General features: G+C 34.4%; 1 protein-coding gene across 1 annotated transcript in view; it reads right to left on the minus strand.

Annotated features, from left to right (window-relative positions):
* Positions 1-14,843, minus strand: part of put (activin A receptor type 2 punt) — a 29,200-nt gene extending 14,357 nt beyond the window's left edge. The window contains exons 1-2 of the mRNA XM_089239178.1: positions 14,383-14,843; positions 5,837-6,022 (exon numbers count right to left, since the gene is read on the minus strand). Of these exons, the coding sequence (XP_089095304.1) occupies positions 5,837-6,022; positions 14,383-14,491 (295 nt within the window). The 5' untranslated portion in view covers positions 14,492-14,843. The remainder of the gene's footprint in view (positions 1-5,836; positions 6,023-14,382) is intronic.
* Between the last annotated feature and the right edge of the window lie 2,538 nt (positions 14,844-17,381).

Consider the following 17,381-nt stretch of genomic DNA (forward strand, 5'->3'; position numbering starts at 1 on the left):
CTTTTTTACCAAATCTTGTGAACAAAATTTGTGTAACTTTTTTAACTGAAAAGGGAAGCACATAAAAATATTGCCAAATAATGCAAAGGTAGTAAATTTCAATGAATGATTTTGCCAAAGCAAAGGTTCAGGTTGTTTGGGGGTGGGGCTGTGTTAGAGCCATATGGTTTATTAATTTTTCTTTTGCTCAGCTTGAAGGTTCAAAAATTCATTTTGTGTCAGTCATTCTTAAAAACAAATGGATCTTCATAATTTGCTGTGCATTATCAAAGAGAGTTGACAAACTGGACTGTAGAAGACTCCAAAAAAGAATATAATATATATTGTAAGGAAAGACAGAAAAGAATTATCTGTGGTTGCTAGTACTGTTTCGGCCAAAAACTGTTTTTGTTACCAAGTAATTTCTGTCATTTTGCTTTGGCTCAAGTCAATCTTATAGGATACTGAAATTGTGCTATGAAAAAAAAAATTAATTTAAAATGAAAAAAATTTTGTTTTTTTCCCCATTAGGGTATAATTATGTTGTCTTAAGGTGGTATCCCCCCCCCCCCCATCCTACTCAGGGTTGGCAGGTTTTTGACGATTTAAACTGTCACATCAAAAACCTCAAATATTCCTTTTCAATATAAAAATTCCCATTGAAAATACACACATATCGATTGCACGTAATGTTTAAAGTCACTATATTATACAAAGAATAAATACTTAATATGATTGTAAAATAATTACCTGCTCTCTACAGAATTATTTTGGACAATATGTGTGTATTTTTTCATGTAAAATATACAATTTACATATAGCATAACATAAACGCTGAAGAAGAAACTATGGAACTATTTGATGTGTTCTTCAATTGAAGATCATTCTTGACCTCCCAAAATTTTTTCAACTGCTTATACAGTATACGTGTATCAATATAAACCATCTGCTGTACTCTTTTCATAACAGATAGGTGTTTAAAAAGTTTTTTACACCATACATGTACTGTTGATTTCTCTTATTAAATTTTTCTAGATAATCACTGATACTTAAAACGATACCCTTATTGTGCATAACATTAGAATATAGCTAGCAATAAAAATACTAAATTGGACTAAAATGTCCTTTAATTTAGCAGTGCTGATTGCATATAATATAATTAGGGATACGTAAATTTCACAAAAAAAAATTTTTTAAATCAGAAATTTCGCATTTATTTGCAGAAAAAAAATTCAGATTAGAAATTTCACATTTATTCACAATAATAAATTTCAAATGAAAGATTTCACTTTCGTTCACACACACACAAAAAAAAACAACAACAACAGCTCTAATAAATGAAACGGTTTAAATCAAATTTTGCGTTTAAAAAAAAGTATCTCTATTTTCTATTAATTTAACCTTGTTTTTTAAATGCTTTTTACAGCACCATTTTCCGAAATTCAAAAAAGTTGCATATAAAATCGGTTGTACTTATAACATAACCGGTGGATAAAAATATGGTTGTGAAATCCTTAAAATTTGGCCCATTCACATCTATACATTATCTCTGTTATAACATACTCTGCTTAAAACATACGCTGTGGATATAAAAAACCAAAAAAAAAAGGGGGGGGCGGGTAAACCAAAAAAATAATCCAGATATAACACTGCAAAAAAAAAAAAAAAACCCCAGGAAAATATAGTCAAAAACAGCCTTTTATGGACAACATTCTTTGTATGCGGGTGATATCTTGAACCTAAATTTTTTCAATAAACGCGAAAACACATGGATGGAATAGTTACACTTCCTAATCAACAGATAGCACTGAATATTATAATTGACAAACTTTAATGCCACCTGTCGATAATAAATGTAACTATTTTGGCAATAAAATTTTTGACATTTAATAAAAGAAATCCTGTCTTCCTGTGCAGAACTGTATCGTCTATGCTTTTCAAATTATGGAATTTTTACTTGCTTTTCTAACTTTGTGATCTTTTTATTGGTGGTCTCAATTCAAGTTGAGATTGGTGGAGTACTGGTGGCTAATTCAAGTGTATTACTGATTGGTGAATTCATGAACATCAGTGGGATTATTTTTTCTGATTTTTTTAAGTGTACAATACTGTCAACTTCAAAGGGAAAAACCATTAGCATAAACTCAAAAAAATCATTAACATTTCAAAAAATATCTGCATGTTGTTGTATATCATCTCGTTTTTTAAATAAACTTCCAAAATTTCCAGATATCAATCAAAAACTATATTCATGCTATATTTCAATTATGTGAGGCATAAGCTTATTTTTTCCACGACAATCTCAATAATGCATATATGTCATTGCTACGTAATCTAATTTCAACACCTCCCTATAACATATACGTCGGTTATTACATACTTCTCGAATCACCTAGGGCTATGTTATAACCGAACTCGACTGTATTTACATCTAACACAATGTCAAAGGGGAAAAAAGTGATGCTTGTGGTTTCCCTTTTAAGCACGCTCACAAGTACTGAGCAAAATTATGACTTTCCACTTTAAAAAGTGTAAATTACCCAGATTTCGCGAAAAAGTAATAAAAAAATCAATTTCAGCATTTATTTGACGAAGTTGGCAAATTTCTCATTTATTTTGTAAATTTCATATTTATCACGGTTATTTCATAAATACGAAATTTACGTATCCCTACATATGATGATTAAGAAAAGCTCCTATAACTTATTCTAAGTTTAAAAGTAAGAATGATAACACTGACAAAATGTTTTTAACTGTTTTTGAGGTCAAAAACCTAATCCTGTGATCTCCTACCATACATATTTTGAATAAACAGCTCTTTCGCTTAGGAAATTGACACAGGTAATCAGTAGTTTAGATAACATTAGCAATTTCGCTGTCAAAAAACTAAAATTGCAAATTATAATTAATATTTAGTTTTAATTATTATAATGAATTAGTGTTAAAAAATAAAATGCAATATACAAAAGAGTAGTTCTTCATCATGTCATCAACCCATTGTGCTCAAAATAATATCCAAAAGCATTCATTTAGGCATATAGAAACGTCCTCTCCACTTGTCAATACAAGATTCATCAAAAGATTGGTTATTTGTGGAAATGAATGAGTAGAGTCCATGGTCTCCACCATGCAGCTCTGAAACGTGGTACACTCGGCATGGCGCATCTCCTATGCTGGTAACTGAGCATGCACTCTGGTGGCAGTGAGCATCTGAAGCATTTCGGCAGCTTGCCCTCAGAGTGTGGCGGCTAGGAGGAAGGCCTTTTGAGAACACAGTCCCATCTATTCGTAGAGGCGATCATCAAAACTGGGTCCTGTAGATTGACCACGATGTTCTTCCATCGTATGTTGAGGGCTTGATGTTTGGCCGAATGACATCAGCTATGGCTGGCAGGACCTGGTGAGTGTCTGCGGAAAACGTAGGTTCCTGAATTTTCTTCTTGAGTTCCAGTATCCTTTTTGAGAGCTCCAGCATCCTTTTGAGGGCTTTCTCGAGTTCCAGTATCCTTTTTACCATTCAAGTCCTGTTACCAATTAGTCCCCCTCTGACACCAAATTGTTCCGGATAATTTCTCACAAGTCCTTGAAATAAGCAGAGGAACCAATTTGCAGATTTTTACAGAAAACAGCCATTTACAAGAGCGAACTACAAATACGAATCTCACATTCAAGATCAAGCAACAACTCCTCTGACTGTTTTTATAGATATGACAAAAAATTCTAGAATTCTTCTATAGTTCCGGTTTTGTGGCAACACCATCTGGAGACCTAGATAAATCCAGAAGCTTCGAGCATATGTTGACATTTCTAGTTTGGCAACAGGAGATAATTGTCTTGAGGGGTTCTTCAAAAATTGCGCTACAATATTTTTTGTAACACTATGTATTGCTTGCTTCAACCCACACAAAAAAAGCAGATCGATGCAGGTAAAAGAAAAAAAAAATTAGAGGGTATGTTCCATACAAACGCTGAAACCATCATAAGATTCCAACTGTATTCCTTTTCCTTCATTTCCCTTCGATGGAATAAATGTAATACACACAATTACAGGTACCGAATTCCATAATCACATAGTTTAAATCAAAACCAGAGTCTATCTATCTTAAGACCAAGAATCTAGATGTATGGCCTGAAGCATGACAAAATGTCATTTATGCTAATGGTCAATATTTTGCTGAATAAATGAGTTGTGGTTTATATATAATAATTTTTTCTTTAAAATGGCAGAAAGTTTTACATACCATTGATATATTTCTTTCATTTTAAATGTGTTTATTTTTCACTTTTAAAAAGTACAGTAAACTGGGGTGGCTTTGTGCCAAGGTTCTGACCATGTGCCATTCATGGATCTTAGGATGCAAGCGCTTGCTGGGAGCGTATGGATGAACTACTGGGTTCAAGATTTTTTCATGCTGATTCAAGAGCTGTAGGTGACTCACCGACCACATTCATTGCATTATCTCCTGTCAGCTGTTGTCCGGAGGATTTTTTAGGTTATATTGTGATCTAAACAAAACTTTTAAAGTGTGTGTTTCATATGGGAACTAGGTAAGTTAATATTTCTATGCAGAAGTTACTTCCAATTAGAAATACCTATTTGAACTGTAAACATGTACTGCATTTTGGCAGAAATATGATGCACAAACAAAAAAATGGGGATTCAGGTGGAAACTTTGTGCTGCCTGTTTTTTTTCAGAATTTTTGCCTTTTTTTCACTGGTTTATTATTTTTATTGTTCCAGCAATGGTTCACGAGTACGTGCGGAAGCTGGGTGGTCGACCCTACTGCAATTACTCAAATGAAACATTTAAAGAAGCTATTCGTGTGATAAGAAACAAGCAGATGCTCACCAATTTTTATCATAGTGGGGAGGCATGTGTAAGGGCCATGAAGAATTTTGGCAAATTTTACTCATGGCCTCACCCAATGAAATTTGGTATCTGAGGAGCCAAATCATAATGAAAATGAAAAAACCTTGATCAATTGGCAGTGACAAATTTGTAGTGGATTTGAAGAAATGAATGTTATATTTATACAGTGTTTTTTAAGAAAAGCCTTATACTTTCAAGTTTTGAGTCTTTATTCTTGTTTATGTTTCAGCAAATTAAAATGTTCCAGAAAAATCAAAAATAAATGTTTTCTTTACTTAAAAATGACTATAAACTGGTTTTTAGGTTTCAGAGACCTTCGTTCTGAATTTTATTTAAAAATTCAAAAATGACCTTATTTTTGGCAGAAACTTTTTTCAAAAAGTTCCTAGTAAAGTTAACACCCAGAATTCAATAAAACTGGGTGTGACAATGTGCCAAGACTTGTTTCCGTGTAGTTATAGGCAAGGAAAAGTGATGGCACAGTTGTCACCCCCCCCCTCAAAGGACAAGTTTGAACCAAGCAAAAAAAAAATTCCTAGTCATCATAAATGTTTTTTTAACCCAGAAATCAAAAGCTGAGATGTGAGGCTACCTTTAGTAAAATCCCCAACAGCCTTGATGAAGTATTAAGGAAAATATCATGTAAAACCATTAAAAAGTGACACAATTCACCCCAGTTTATGGTATAGACCAGCGGTTCTCAACCTTTATTGACTTGCACCTTTTTAGTATATAATTTCTATGACAGAGCCCCGTAGGCTGAAAAATATGAAATATATTTTAATTATATCAAATAATTCATATTATTCTCCTCAAGCGGCTGTGGAGCCCCTGGGAAGTGCCCACAGAATCCCAAGGGCTCCGCAGAGTACCGGTTGAGAACCGCTGGTCTAGACATAAAATAAAAGTACTAATTCACAAAAAGAAAAATCTAATATTTTACAGATCTATCACTTTTCAACATAGAGGAAGACAGACTATATCACCTTTTAACTTGATGCTGAAATTCTTGCTATTATTTTGCCAAAGCACATAACAAAGGTTCTCATTCCCATTTTCTCCTGGCTTACACTCTTCTGTTCCATTACAGCCAATGCCATTATTAGCATTACAAGCAGTTTCATCGTAGTATTCACAATGCATTGCACCGGTGGAACTAACATACCCGAAGCCTGGAAATATAATAATTTATTGATTTTTCATTTTTCAATTAGTGAATCTTATGCTACATATGCAATTAATTATGAGAAAAAAAACAGAAGCTAAACATTAAGCAATTACAGTTCCATACTAGAGGTTCCCAAAGCAGAATATGACGAAATGTGTGACGTACGTCGCAGAACAACCAGTGCTGTTGCAGAACAATTTGGAAGAATTTTAAGAAAAATGTAGAAAAACACTATTATGCATATGCAGATTTTTAATGCAGAACATTTTCAGTCAGCTGAAGTCTCGTTGCAGAACAACGCAAAACATTCTGCTTTGAGGCTAGAGGTAATCATTAGATCATACGACAAAAGTGTCAAACAGTGAAATCCGGATTGCTAAAACTAAAGGAAAGAACAACACACAGGAATATAAAGGGATTTTTCTAAACTTGATGCTTTGTTACTTACAACTAGAAGAATCACTACAATAACCAGGGCTTGACAAATTTATACAAATAATCTATGTGCCAGCTTACAGGGATGCAAGTGACCCTCATCTATTTTGGAGCAGAAATCTTAAAAATGGAGCAGGACTAAAAATGAACTATATCTGCAATATAAGGCGTAATTTTTCTGTGAAATGCCAAAATTTTTGCTAAAAATAGTTGGAATGGATAATTCTAAATAAATTTCCTTCACAAATTAAAGTTCATTTAACATTTTTTTAAGTACTTTATGTCACTGCTATAAGGCATGCATTACTGAAATGGCAGATAAAAATTATTAGACTTTTTCAAATTATACACCATGAATACTGAAAGCAAGAATTTCTGCTGCTTGAACACCAAAATTTTATTCATCCTGCTATACCAAAAAAAAAGTGCAGAATAATGGTTTCAGTGAAAAAAAGTTAGCTTCTCACAGAATTTGAAGAAATGATTAAATTTAAAAACGAAATACAAAAAAAGAGAAAAATATAAATACCTTAGGGGCTGTTCAAGTATTACATTATCATTGATGGGGGGGGGGGGGTCCGATTTGCTGACTTTTGATGACAAGGGGGGGGGAGGGGGGTTTGGATAATGCTTACGTCATCAACCACCCTTTATGAAAACATGAGTTGAATTCAGAGGGGCAGAGCTGATGACGAAATTTTGCTGACAAGGGGGGGGGAGGGGGTCAGCATTTTCCTGACTTTTGCTGACGGGGGGGGGGGGGGGGGAGCGGGTCAAAAATGGCTAAAAATTTGCTTACGTAAAACTTGAACTGCCTCTTATTTACTTAAACAATTTCTCTACATAATAGCATGTTAATAATAGCATGTCAGGCTGTTTTCTCAGCCTGAAGCATGTTACAACCTACGCATCACGAGTCACTTTCAGCATCTCAATGACAACTTCTTTCAAATTTTTCATAGCTTACCCTTGAACATAAGATTTTGTGTGTCCTAGCCTATTCCATTAATGCATTGGATGGACAGATTTTTCACTGTTCAAGCAGACTTTTGTTGACAATGAACTCTCTTTCATGGTCTGCGTTACCATGTGCTAGGGATAAAAGAGCCTTCACCAAAACTTTCAACTTTGGGCTGCTTTCAAGATTACAAAGTTCAAAGATGTCTGCCCAATACATATCTATTTATTCTCTGAACTGATGTCACTAATTGCAATTCTTTGCATTTAGTCAGAGATGCCACTGGACTTTAATTTACTTGGGTCCCGGGACCTAGGTTATTTGAAAAATCTGGGTTCTTTTTGAGTGAAAGTGGGTCCCTCTGAAAAAAAAATTTATCTTGAAAAAAATTATGCCCCCCAATAATTCACTGGTATCTCTATGAATTTTCTTCCAACATGCCCCAGGTCTTTGATCACCTGCTTATATTTCGTCGTTTAGACTGAGCGGTGGATCATGTTCTGGGTAAGAGAAGGCATCTGTGAATCAAGTAATTCATTTCTAAAAACATGTTCTATCCAAAGGTTCATTTACTTTTATTTAACCTATGGAATTCCACACATGTAATAAATCTAAAACAAATATACAGTTGATCCCACTTATAACGTTTCTCCCTTTTAGTATGTTTTTCCACTTAGTACAACTTATTTTTGTGGTCCTAACAATAAGTAATTCTCATTGAGATTTCCTGTTTAAAGTGTTTTCCTATTTACAATGTTTTTTATGACGGTTTTTGAAAAACGTTATATGCAGGATCCACTTTAATTAACAGTTGAAGGCACACATTTATATATTTACTAATAATCAATGTATGAATTCCCTTCAGATTGATTTTACATTTCATTAAAAATATCTTGACATTTTCAATATCTTCTGATCAAATTTAAAGCAAATCGATATTCTCTCTCTCTCCTCTGTCAGACACTTATCTTCTGATTCCCTATTCATACTTTGGTTTTCCTGGTAAAATGATTTTATTTTCCTTCCCTGATGTTCCACCATTCTGAACTGTTGCCATTTAACTGCCACATATTTTCACACCTGAATATGGGAGCTACATCAGAGATTTGTGTTGGAGAAACTTAACAGTGTGCTTATGTGTGTGTATCCAGCATTTGGCATGTTTTGTATTCAGTAGGTGGTGCCATCTATCTAGCGCTGCAACTAGATACTTTCTCAAATGGGGCAAATACACATTTTGGCACACCCATGTAATGTAGAAAAGAAGCAGTTATAAAGGGTGAATTTGGTGCCCTCCCCTGTAGTCCAGAGCCCAGGACAATAGGCCCACCTGTACCTCCCTCTCCCAGTTGCAGCCCTGCATCTATCCTCCAAACTGGTAATGCGTGCATTTGAAGTTCAATGTATGCATATTTGTGTTGTAGGTCTGTGTGATCGCCGTGGCACAACCAGAAGTTTTTTTCAAAGAAATAGCCAACTCAAAATTTGAAATGTTTAGAAAATCACATTTTTAGCCGATTACCATTGCTCAATTACAAGTTCCAAACACGGATTTTCACCCTCCAAAAGCAAAATTTAGGGGAGGTTATAAGGGGCCTCTTCCTTTAACAAACTTAGTACAAACTTCTTCCTTTAGCTCAACCCATGAACTACGAAAGCCACAGATGAATAAAATCAATGGTCAAGGTCAAAGATGGCCAAAGTACAATGTATTCATGCGATATCAGTATGTTTTCTCATACTGTCCAAGCAAATGAATATTTAGTTTTGCATTTGCAGAAATGTCCCATTTTTCTACCTGTAATACAAAGATTGAACTATTCTAGCTTCACATATGCAACCAGGAAAGACATACAATGCTTATTTCACCAAGTTTTTCATGAAAATATTCAAACAAAAATTTACAAGAAAATATTTATGTAATAATCCGTTTTAATTCACAGGTATTCTAATTTTTTTAAAAATCGATCTCGCAATGTGGATTTTGGACATTCCAGCAATGATGAAGTTTACTGACAATCATGCGTGCGTACTATGACTTTTGTATGGCACATCTCTTTCTCTGATATAACTGTGTATTCGTACCAAATTTCATTAAAATCTGTCCACTAGTTTTTCAGAAATTTGACATAATGTGCTAATTCTCTTAATTTTGCACAAGAGTGTAGGAGTCACCCGAGCAGCTGCTAAGAAATACATTTTCAAATGGATTGGGACAGTTTTAAAGGACAATTAAATAATTTAATTGTCCTTAATGAAAGGATAATTTACTAAGGACAATCTGGAGTGACCATTTTTTATTCCTTGAAGATTGTCCTTGAGACCACATGGCAGGACAAAGTGGGCAAAAATTCTTCTACGAGACACACAACGTCCGACTAATCAACGTTATGTCATCAAAAGTATACAACCACTACTAAGAATGTAAATTTCTTTTTTGATTCTAGAGGAATGGCAACACTAAGATCGTGCACTCCCAACATAGTTTTTTTTTTTCCTAACTGCACATCCATTTTTGGTGGCGTTCAATTCCTTTGAGGTTTGCGATATTGCATGGACAGAAATGTTTTGCGTAAATTTTATTTAACTATGTAAAGCACTTCCTGTTTTAAAACAGGGGTTGAGGGACACCCCCAAAGGCAATCAGAAACGAAAATACTTTAGTGAAAATAAAAATCTAACGAAAATTCTTTTATGCTATATTTTTTTTTATTCCCGTCAATATAAAATGCTTTCTAAAGGTAAGTAACCAAAATTTCTGTAGAAGAAAGTCTTGTACCCTCTCTAACCCCCCCCCTCAATTTTGATCCTTTGTTCGCCCCTTTACTATTGGTTCTTTAAATATGTATCACAGCAGCAAAAAAAATAAATAAAAATTAGAGAATCTCTATAAAAAAAACCACTTTCCTTTGCATAGTGATGAGTTTTCATTTTCACCTAGTGATATTGCTGTGATTAAATTTATAAAATAATTTATTTTGTAATATACTTTTTACTAACTCTGTTACCCACGGCTTCACTCCCGTCAATTTGGTAATTCAAAAATTCTTCCTTGAGACTCCTTTTAGGGAGTGAATTTTGAGAAATCTCTCTTTAGCGAATCTTAGCATCATAAAATGAAGATACTGACCAAATTTCAAATTTATATTTTCAGCGATTTTCACTCAGCATGATTTCTCTACCCCCTTAAGGGTCGAATTTTGAAAAACCTTTTTAAAGCGAGTCTTTATGTCATGAAATACAACTACTGACCAAATTTCATAAATATAGCTTCACTGGTTTTGGTTAGGCGTGATTTCTCTATATAGCCATTGAACCCTCTCACGACCCCCCTCGGGGTCAAATTTTTTAAAACCCCTTCTGAGTTGGTCTTTACATCATAAAATAAAACTACTGACCAAATTTCATAAATATAGCTTCAGTGGTTTTGCCTCGACATTATTTCTCTGTATAACCTTTGAAACCCATTAGGGGTTGAATTTCTAAAAACCCATTCTTAGTGAGTCTTTACGTTATAAAATAAAACTACCAACAAAATTTCATAAATACTGCTCCAGCTACTGACCAAATTTCATATTCATAACACCAGTGGTTTCGGCTCAGCCATGATGAGTGAATCAGTCAGGACATATATATATATATATATATAGATTGTAATTTATTTTTTGTCTCTTTTTCTCTTGACTGCCTAAACAACTTGGAAACAAGGCTCCGTCTGCACTTTGAAAATTTTTAATTCGCTAAAATGTATGATTTTCCTGATAATGCACTGTTCAATATACAATTCAATCATATAAATTCTTTGTTTGACTGTGCATGTGTCACATGTTTTTTTTTTAATTAAACATTTACAGAAATCTCCTAATCGCAATAAGCATCCACCAACACAAATTGACCGCATCACCATTGCTGCGAAAAAAGTTCCTTCCGAATGGTACTTGTGAGGAGATGAACTAATGCTTCCAAGAATATAAAAACTAATGTTCACAATGGAGACAATGAATTTTGGTCATCTTCTAAAACTTCCATCAAACTCAATTTGAAACTGAAATCATCAGTTTTCGTTGAATCTAATTGGATCAAAATATTGATTCAAATATTTTAAAATATGGTCACTTATCAAAATTTTCTGCATAAAACATGATTTATGACATCTAATCGGTTTTTAAAAAAAGATCAAGTCAATACACAAACTTTTAATAACAATTTCAATCGAATTGATTGACTCAATTAACCCAACTAAAATTTTTAACTCTGATCAACATTTGATTGATTAATCAGACCCCACACAGCCCTAATATACTTAAATAAAAACATATTTCCTAAAGTAGTTTTTAACATCAACCTTCTCCAATACAGTAGAACCTTATCATAACAGAGCATATTATAATGGACTTCCCTTAAATCTGAAAGTTAAAAAAATTGCAATGATAATATATAAAGGATGTTTATTTTCATCTGACAAGCTTAAAACTCTTTTTAAGCATTTTTAAAAAATATTCCAAAAAATATATATTATTTATTCGTTTAAACATATCTCCAAGCAAGTGATTAAACATAATTTTTTTTTGTAATTATGAAAGTGCTGCATAACTCATTCCACTTGCCAGCCAGAAAAATTAAGATTAATGCAGTGTATACATAGGCTACACGTCTTTTTCAATTCAACCTGAATGTTGGCTGAATTAAGGTTATAAAGGTCTATCTACGCGCATTAAGTGATTTATAAGGGCGTTGAAGAACGCAATATGGGATAGTAAAAAGGAAGTTGAATCAAGGTTGGCAGATAACATTGGCTCTAACCCAAAATCATTTTTCAGGTACGTCAATAATGGATGTAAGGGGATGGTTGACCCCTTCTCGATAAGACGTCTAGGATAAAAAGCAATGTAGGTATGAGTTGTGCTTTCAATAACTTTTTTGCGTGTCTTTAACAGTGAAAAGTGATATACAAAGCACCGGTATGGCATGGGGTGTCAAAGTCCTCAACGAAATTCAAGTGGAAGATGTGGAAGTCATAAGACTTTTAAAAAAATGTATGTGCAAGCGAAACACCAGGACCAGATATCTATTCTAGGGTTCTCAGGGAATGTGCTAATAAATTGCTGGGGCCAGTCGCACAGATTTACAGGAGTAGTGTTGCTAAGCGTATCGTCTTAAGGGATTGGGAACTTGCTAATGTGGTTCCGATATTTAAAAAGGGTAGTAGAGAAGCAGTGCCCAATTATCGTCCAGAAATTTGACGAGCTCCCTCTTGAAAATTTTGGAAATTATTATCAAAAGGCAACTGAAGTGGATAAATGAGAATAATGAATTGTTGGATAACAAGCATGGGTTCAGAAAGGGGAAGTCATGTTTAACCAACCTCCTTTATTTCTATGATCACGTGACTAAGGCTTTGGGTAAGGGCGAAAATGTTGATGTTTATCTTGATTTCTAGAAGGCATTCGATCGGGTCCAACATGGTACACTCTTGAAGAGTTTACACGAGATTGGGGACAACTTGCTGGATTGGATAGAATCGTGATTAAGAGATGATCACAACATATTATGGTGAACAGGGAATTTTCTGATTCGACAGGTGTCAAAAGTGGAGTCCCTAAAGGGAGTGTCTGCGGCCCCATACTTTTTCATTTTTATCAATAAACTCGATCGGGGTATCGATGGGATTGTTAGCAAATTTACAGATGACATGTAGTTAATGGGGATACTCCGGAATCAAAGTGATAAGGAATTTCTCCAGACCAACCTAAACAAGATTGTAACGTGGGCAAATGAATGAAGCATGTCTTTTATCATAGACAAGTGTATGGTCGATCATTTTGGTTTGAACAACCCATGTTTCAGTTACAAGTTGAATAGTATCACTATCCCGGATATAACTAGGGTAACTGCTTTGGGAATTCTCATTGATAAACAGCTGGGTTAGGTTTTCCGAATATTGTTCAGTGGTGGTCAAAAAATCGAATAGAATGGTCAGTTCATATGTCAATCAACTGCTTCGACAAGGGGACACCAGTATCGATTGGTAAGGGATAATTCTAGGTTGTTGTCACAGTGAGTTTTTCTGTAATAGGGTTGTAAATAAATGGAACAGCTCACCTTTGGGGGTCGTGTAGTCTAACACAATTGACACATTTAAAAAGAAATATGATAAAAATATTGGGATAACTCGAGAAGCTATCCATACTTACATGAGACAACTGCAATTTTTTAAGGGAGGTATATTTGTATTTTATCATAGTTTTGTTTTTTATTGCTCTTATTGGGTTGCTGTATTTTTGATATAGTTTGGATGTATATTCAACATCTATATTTTTATGGGGTTTTTTCAGCTACCTAGTTGGGCAATTTGTCTGTTGTGGACATTGTATTTAATAGCTCACTAAATTTTAAGTTGGCAAGTTCTCAAAAACATGTCCACACGTCGTGTGGGCACGTTAAGTTTGATTAAGTTCATTTGATTTGAATGTTCATTGGTTAATTTTTATACGAGGCCCACTGGTGCAAGCAAATGGGTCTTACTTAACTGAAAAAATAAGAATCCAGTTTATTTACTTCTCAACTATATCTTTTGACAACTTAACGATACGTAAATAGCCTTTAACATCTACATACACTTTAAAGTGCTTGACAACTTGAAATTTAGTTAACTATTAAATCACTCGATGCCTGTAAACGGGCATTAAGGCAGTTTTATGTCTGATATATAATAAACACTTTTTATATGTAACTACTGTACTTCGTATGAACACCCTCTGGCATCACACTCCTATAAGAATTATTTGTTATAAACTGGACTTTCGAGAACGGGCGACCTTTAGTTCCTATTAGTCCGTTATAATGAGGTTCTACTGTACTTTGTTTATCCACAACATTATGGATCTCCTGAAGAACATCTTTGTGTATCATCAAATTATACGGTGTCGGAAATGGATGCATATTTCATTTCTTTTCAAACTATTACTTACCCCAAAATAATAACACGAATAAAAATACATAAGTGGATCGTTGGAGTTTCGAACACAAGGAAACAGAGCAAATAATGTCGCCACCATAACTGTTCTTGATACATATCATTTTGCTGTCACATCATGCAACACACACTTCTACATGTGATAACTGTAATCATTAGAATGTTTGTTGTTCTGCACTAATCAAAATCTTAACACAGTAATCAAGTCATTTTAGAGAGCACATAGTCAGATCAATTTCAGGACAACAACAAGTCCTGTAAACACATTCTGGCAAATGTTTATAAGATTGACACCAATCATCAAAGAAAAACCATCAATCATTTTATTTCGACGTTCGAGGAACTCGATATTCGACACTTCAACACTATTTAATAACATTTAGCGACAACGCGCGAAAAGCAGCTATGGCGATGTTTTGCTTTGGTCTACGCATTCACAAGATCCCGGATGCGAGTCGAGTTCAGCGTTCGTAGGCTTTGTAATAACTAGTCCTTCATAGACTATAAGCTTTTTGGAAATACGTCATAATCGCCACAGCCATCAACGTTGAGGGTCAAACACATGGCGATCATCATGAAACTCAATGATAAAATTGCTGATTGAACTACGGAAATTCCATCTGGTTTTCAACCAGTTAAATCATATTAAAAATTTTAATCATTCAATTTTATAAATCTGAAGTTTTCTCGAGGAAAATACCAGCTACCTTCGTACTCTGATTCTCAGCAGGAGAGACAAGATGACTTTTCTTTCCAGGTTCGACTCGATGCAATATCTATATATATATATATATATATACAAAAAAAAAGGTTCTTTCTTTTCTAGGGTTTCCCAATCTTGATTGTCCTACCACTCCTCAGAGAAAACTTTTCTCAGCGGCCAGCCATCCACTTTAAACGAATCTGGAAATCAATTATACCAATACAGTCTGACTCCTTGGTCTCTCTAGTTTAATCCTCCAAGCTTATCTGATGTACCAGATGATGTACCAGACAAGACCAAGCTTATCTGTCTCCCTTTCTATCCCTTCCTCCGGAACATCAACGTGGAGATGTTTCCAGTTTCTCGTGTCTCTCTCTCTCTAAGCTCTCTAAGCCACCCACAAAAGATCCCTCGTATCAGGTGGAGATCCAGAGAGGGCGATGGCTCCATCCATCCAAGAGCCGAATAATAATATGGGAAAAGCTTGCTTGTTTAGTAAAACCAACACCACACTAAGGCCGGTATTACACTGTAAAAGTTTGATAAAATCCCTTTTATAAAACTTGAAAAATCTAACCAATAAAATTATTGGTTACATTCTAAAAAATGCAATCGGTGACTTTATTGGCTGCATTTTTCAAGTTTTATAAAAGGACTTTTACCAAACTTTTATAGTGTAATACCAGCCTAAAGATATTTCTAGTGTGGTATTAGTATAACGCGAGACAATTGAACGAACCTACACAATAAGCGACTCCTTTCGACACATCACGCTGGATCCCATGTTGTATTTGTAGCTGCTATCATAACACCCCCCCCCCCAACCCAAGTAGCACAAAGATATAGATCTATATCGTAAAATTTCAGTTTCCAATATAGATCTATATTGGGCCACGATATCGTTCTGGCTAAAAAAGGCATAGTCAGAGATAAATAGATCTATATCGTGAATGTGATATATTCAAATGCTTTAAATTTTGGACGATAGATGACGCCCTTTCAGAAGAAATAAAAGTGTAATTTGCTGTATGTGGGTGGGCTTGATCTCATGTACCCTTCCCATTTCTAACTCCGTATCTTACCAACCCACCCCTATAGCACTGGCTACTGGTTGTTATTATGACATTAATTCACTCAAGTAATGGTTTTGTACTTGTATTTTCAATCATTCTTTTTAATGTATGCACAAAAATTACAAAATAGAAATTGTGAGACATATTTATCATTTTGAAGCAGATAATTGAAAAAATTATATTATAATTAAGGAAATTATATATAATACAAAAAACACAAGAAACAAATTAATGTATTGTGTAGTATATTAATTATTTATTTAAAATTATCAATTTATGCTAATAAAACAAAAAATATACGAAATTTTCTTGATCTGCATTATAACTGCATTATTATTACATAATATCTCTGAGCGTATGTTTATTTACTGTAATGAAAGGGGGGAGGGGAAAAGCATAGTCTCTCTCTCTCTCTCTCTCTCTCCTTGTATTATCTAGCTTTTAATAAAAGCTGACTCCGCCCACTGGCAGTTCATCGATTGGAGAGGAGGGGATGGAAGACATGTTTGACTGTAAAAACAACTTCAACGCTTATTTGGGCTCGTCGATGCTGAAATAAAAGCGTTTTAAGAACACGGGATATTTCGGGGTGACTGAAATAAAGCAGACCAAGTTTAACGAGATATCTCAGGATTGCCACTATAAGAGTTAAATTTATACAATTTTTTTCAATGTTTACTTGCATGTAATTATGTTAAGGTAATGGGGTAAGGTAATTAACCACTTTACGATCAAGGACGTAATATTGCGTCCAAACGCCTTTGGAATAAACTCAAACAAACTCTCTCTGTTTTCTTTCCTCTCTTATCACTGTCAGGCTTTGTTGTAACCCTACAAAGTTGTGTTCAATTTGTTTTTTACCTTCCTTTTATATCTATACAATTATTAGTGACTGTTTCCCCACATATGATGTATCCATCTACTAAATACGTATAAGAGCAAAAGAGAACTGGTTGGATGAGGGTAAAAAGAGAAATCTACTTCGTATAACTACACTCTCTTATCTGCACTTATGTATTTTATACTATTTTTTTTTTCGTTTCGTTTTTTTTCCTTTCAACTTCTTTATCTCTCTCTAACGTGCGGTGAAGTTAGGACAAGGTTACAATATTTTTCTTCCATTGGTCAAATACAAATCATCTGAATTTCTCGCCGAAACCTTGTAAGCGAACCGGTTAAGGTAGATGGATGCTTTCGGAATAGCATACAAAAGTTAAA

Source organism: Pholcus phalangioides, unplaced genomic scaffold, assembly GCF_987345545.1.
Source record: "Pholcus phalangioides strain wild (caught in Gottingen) unplaced genomic scaffold, Ppha-v1.0 ptg000011l_1, whole genome shotgun sequence".
Taxonomy (NCBI): Eukaryota; Metazoa; Arthropoda; class Arachnida; order Araneae; family Pholcidae; genus Pholcus; species Pholcus phalangioides.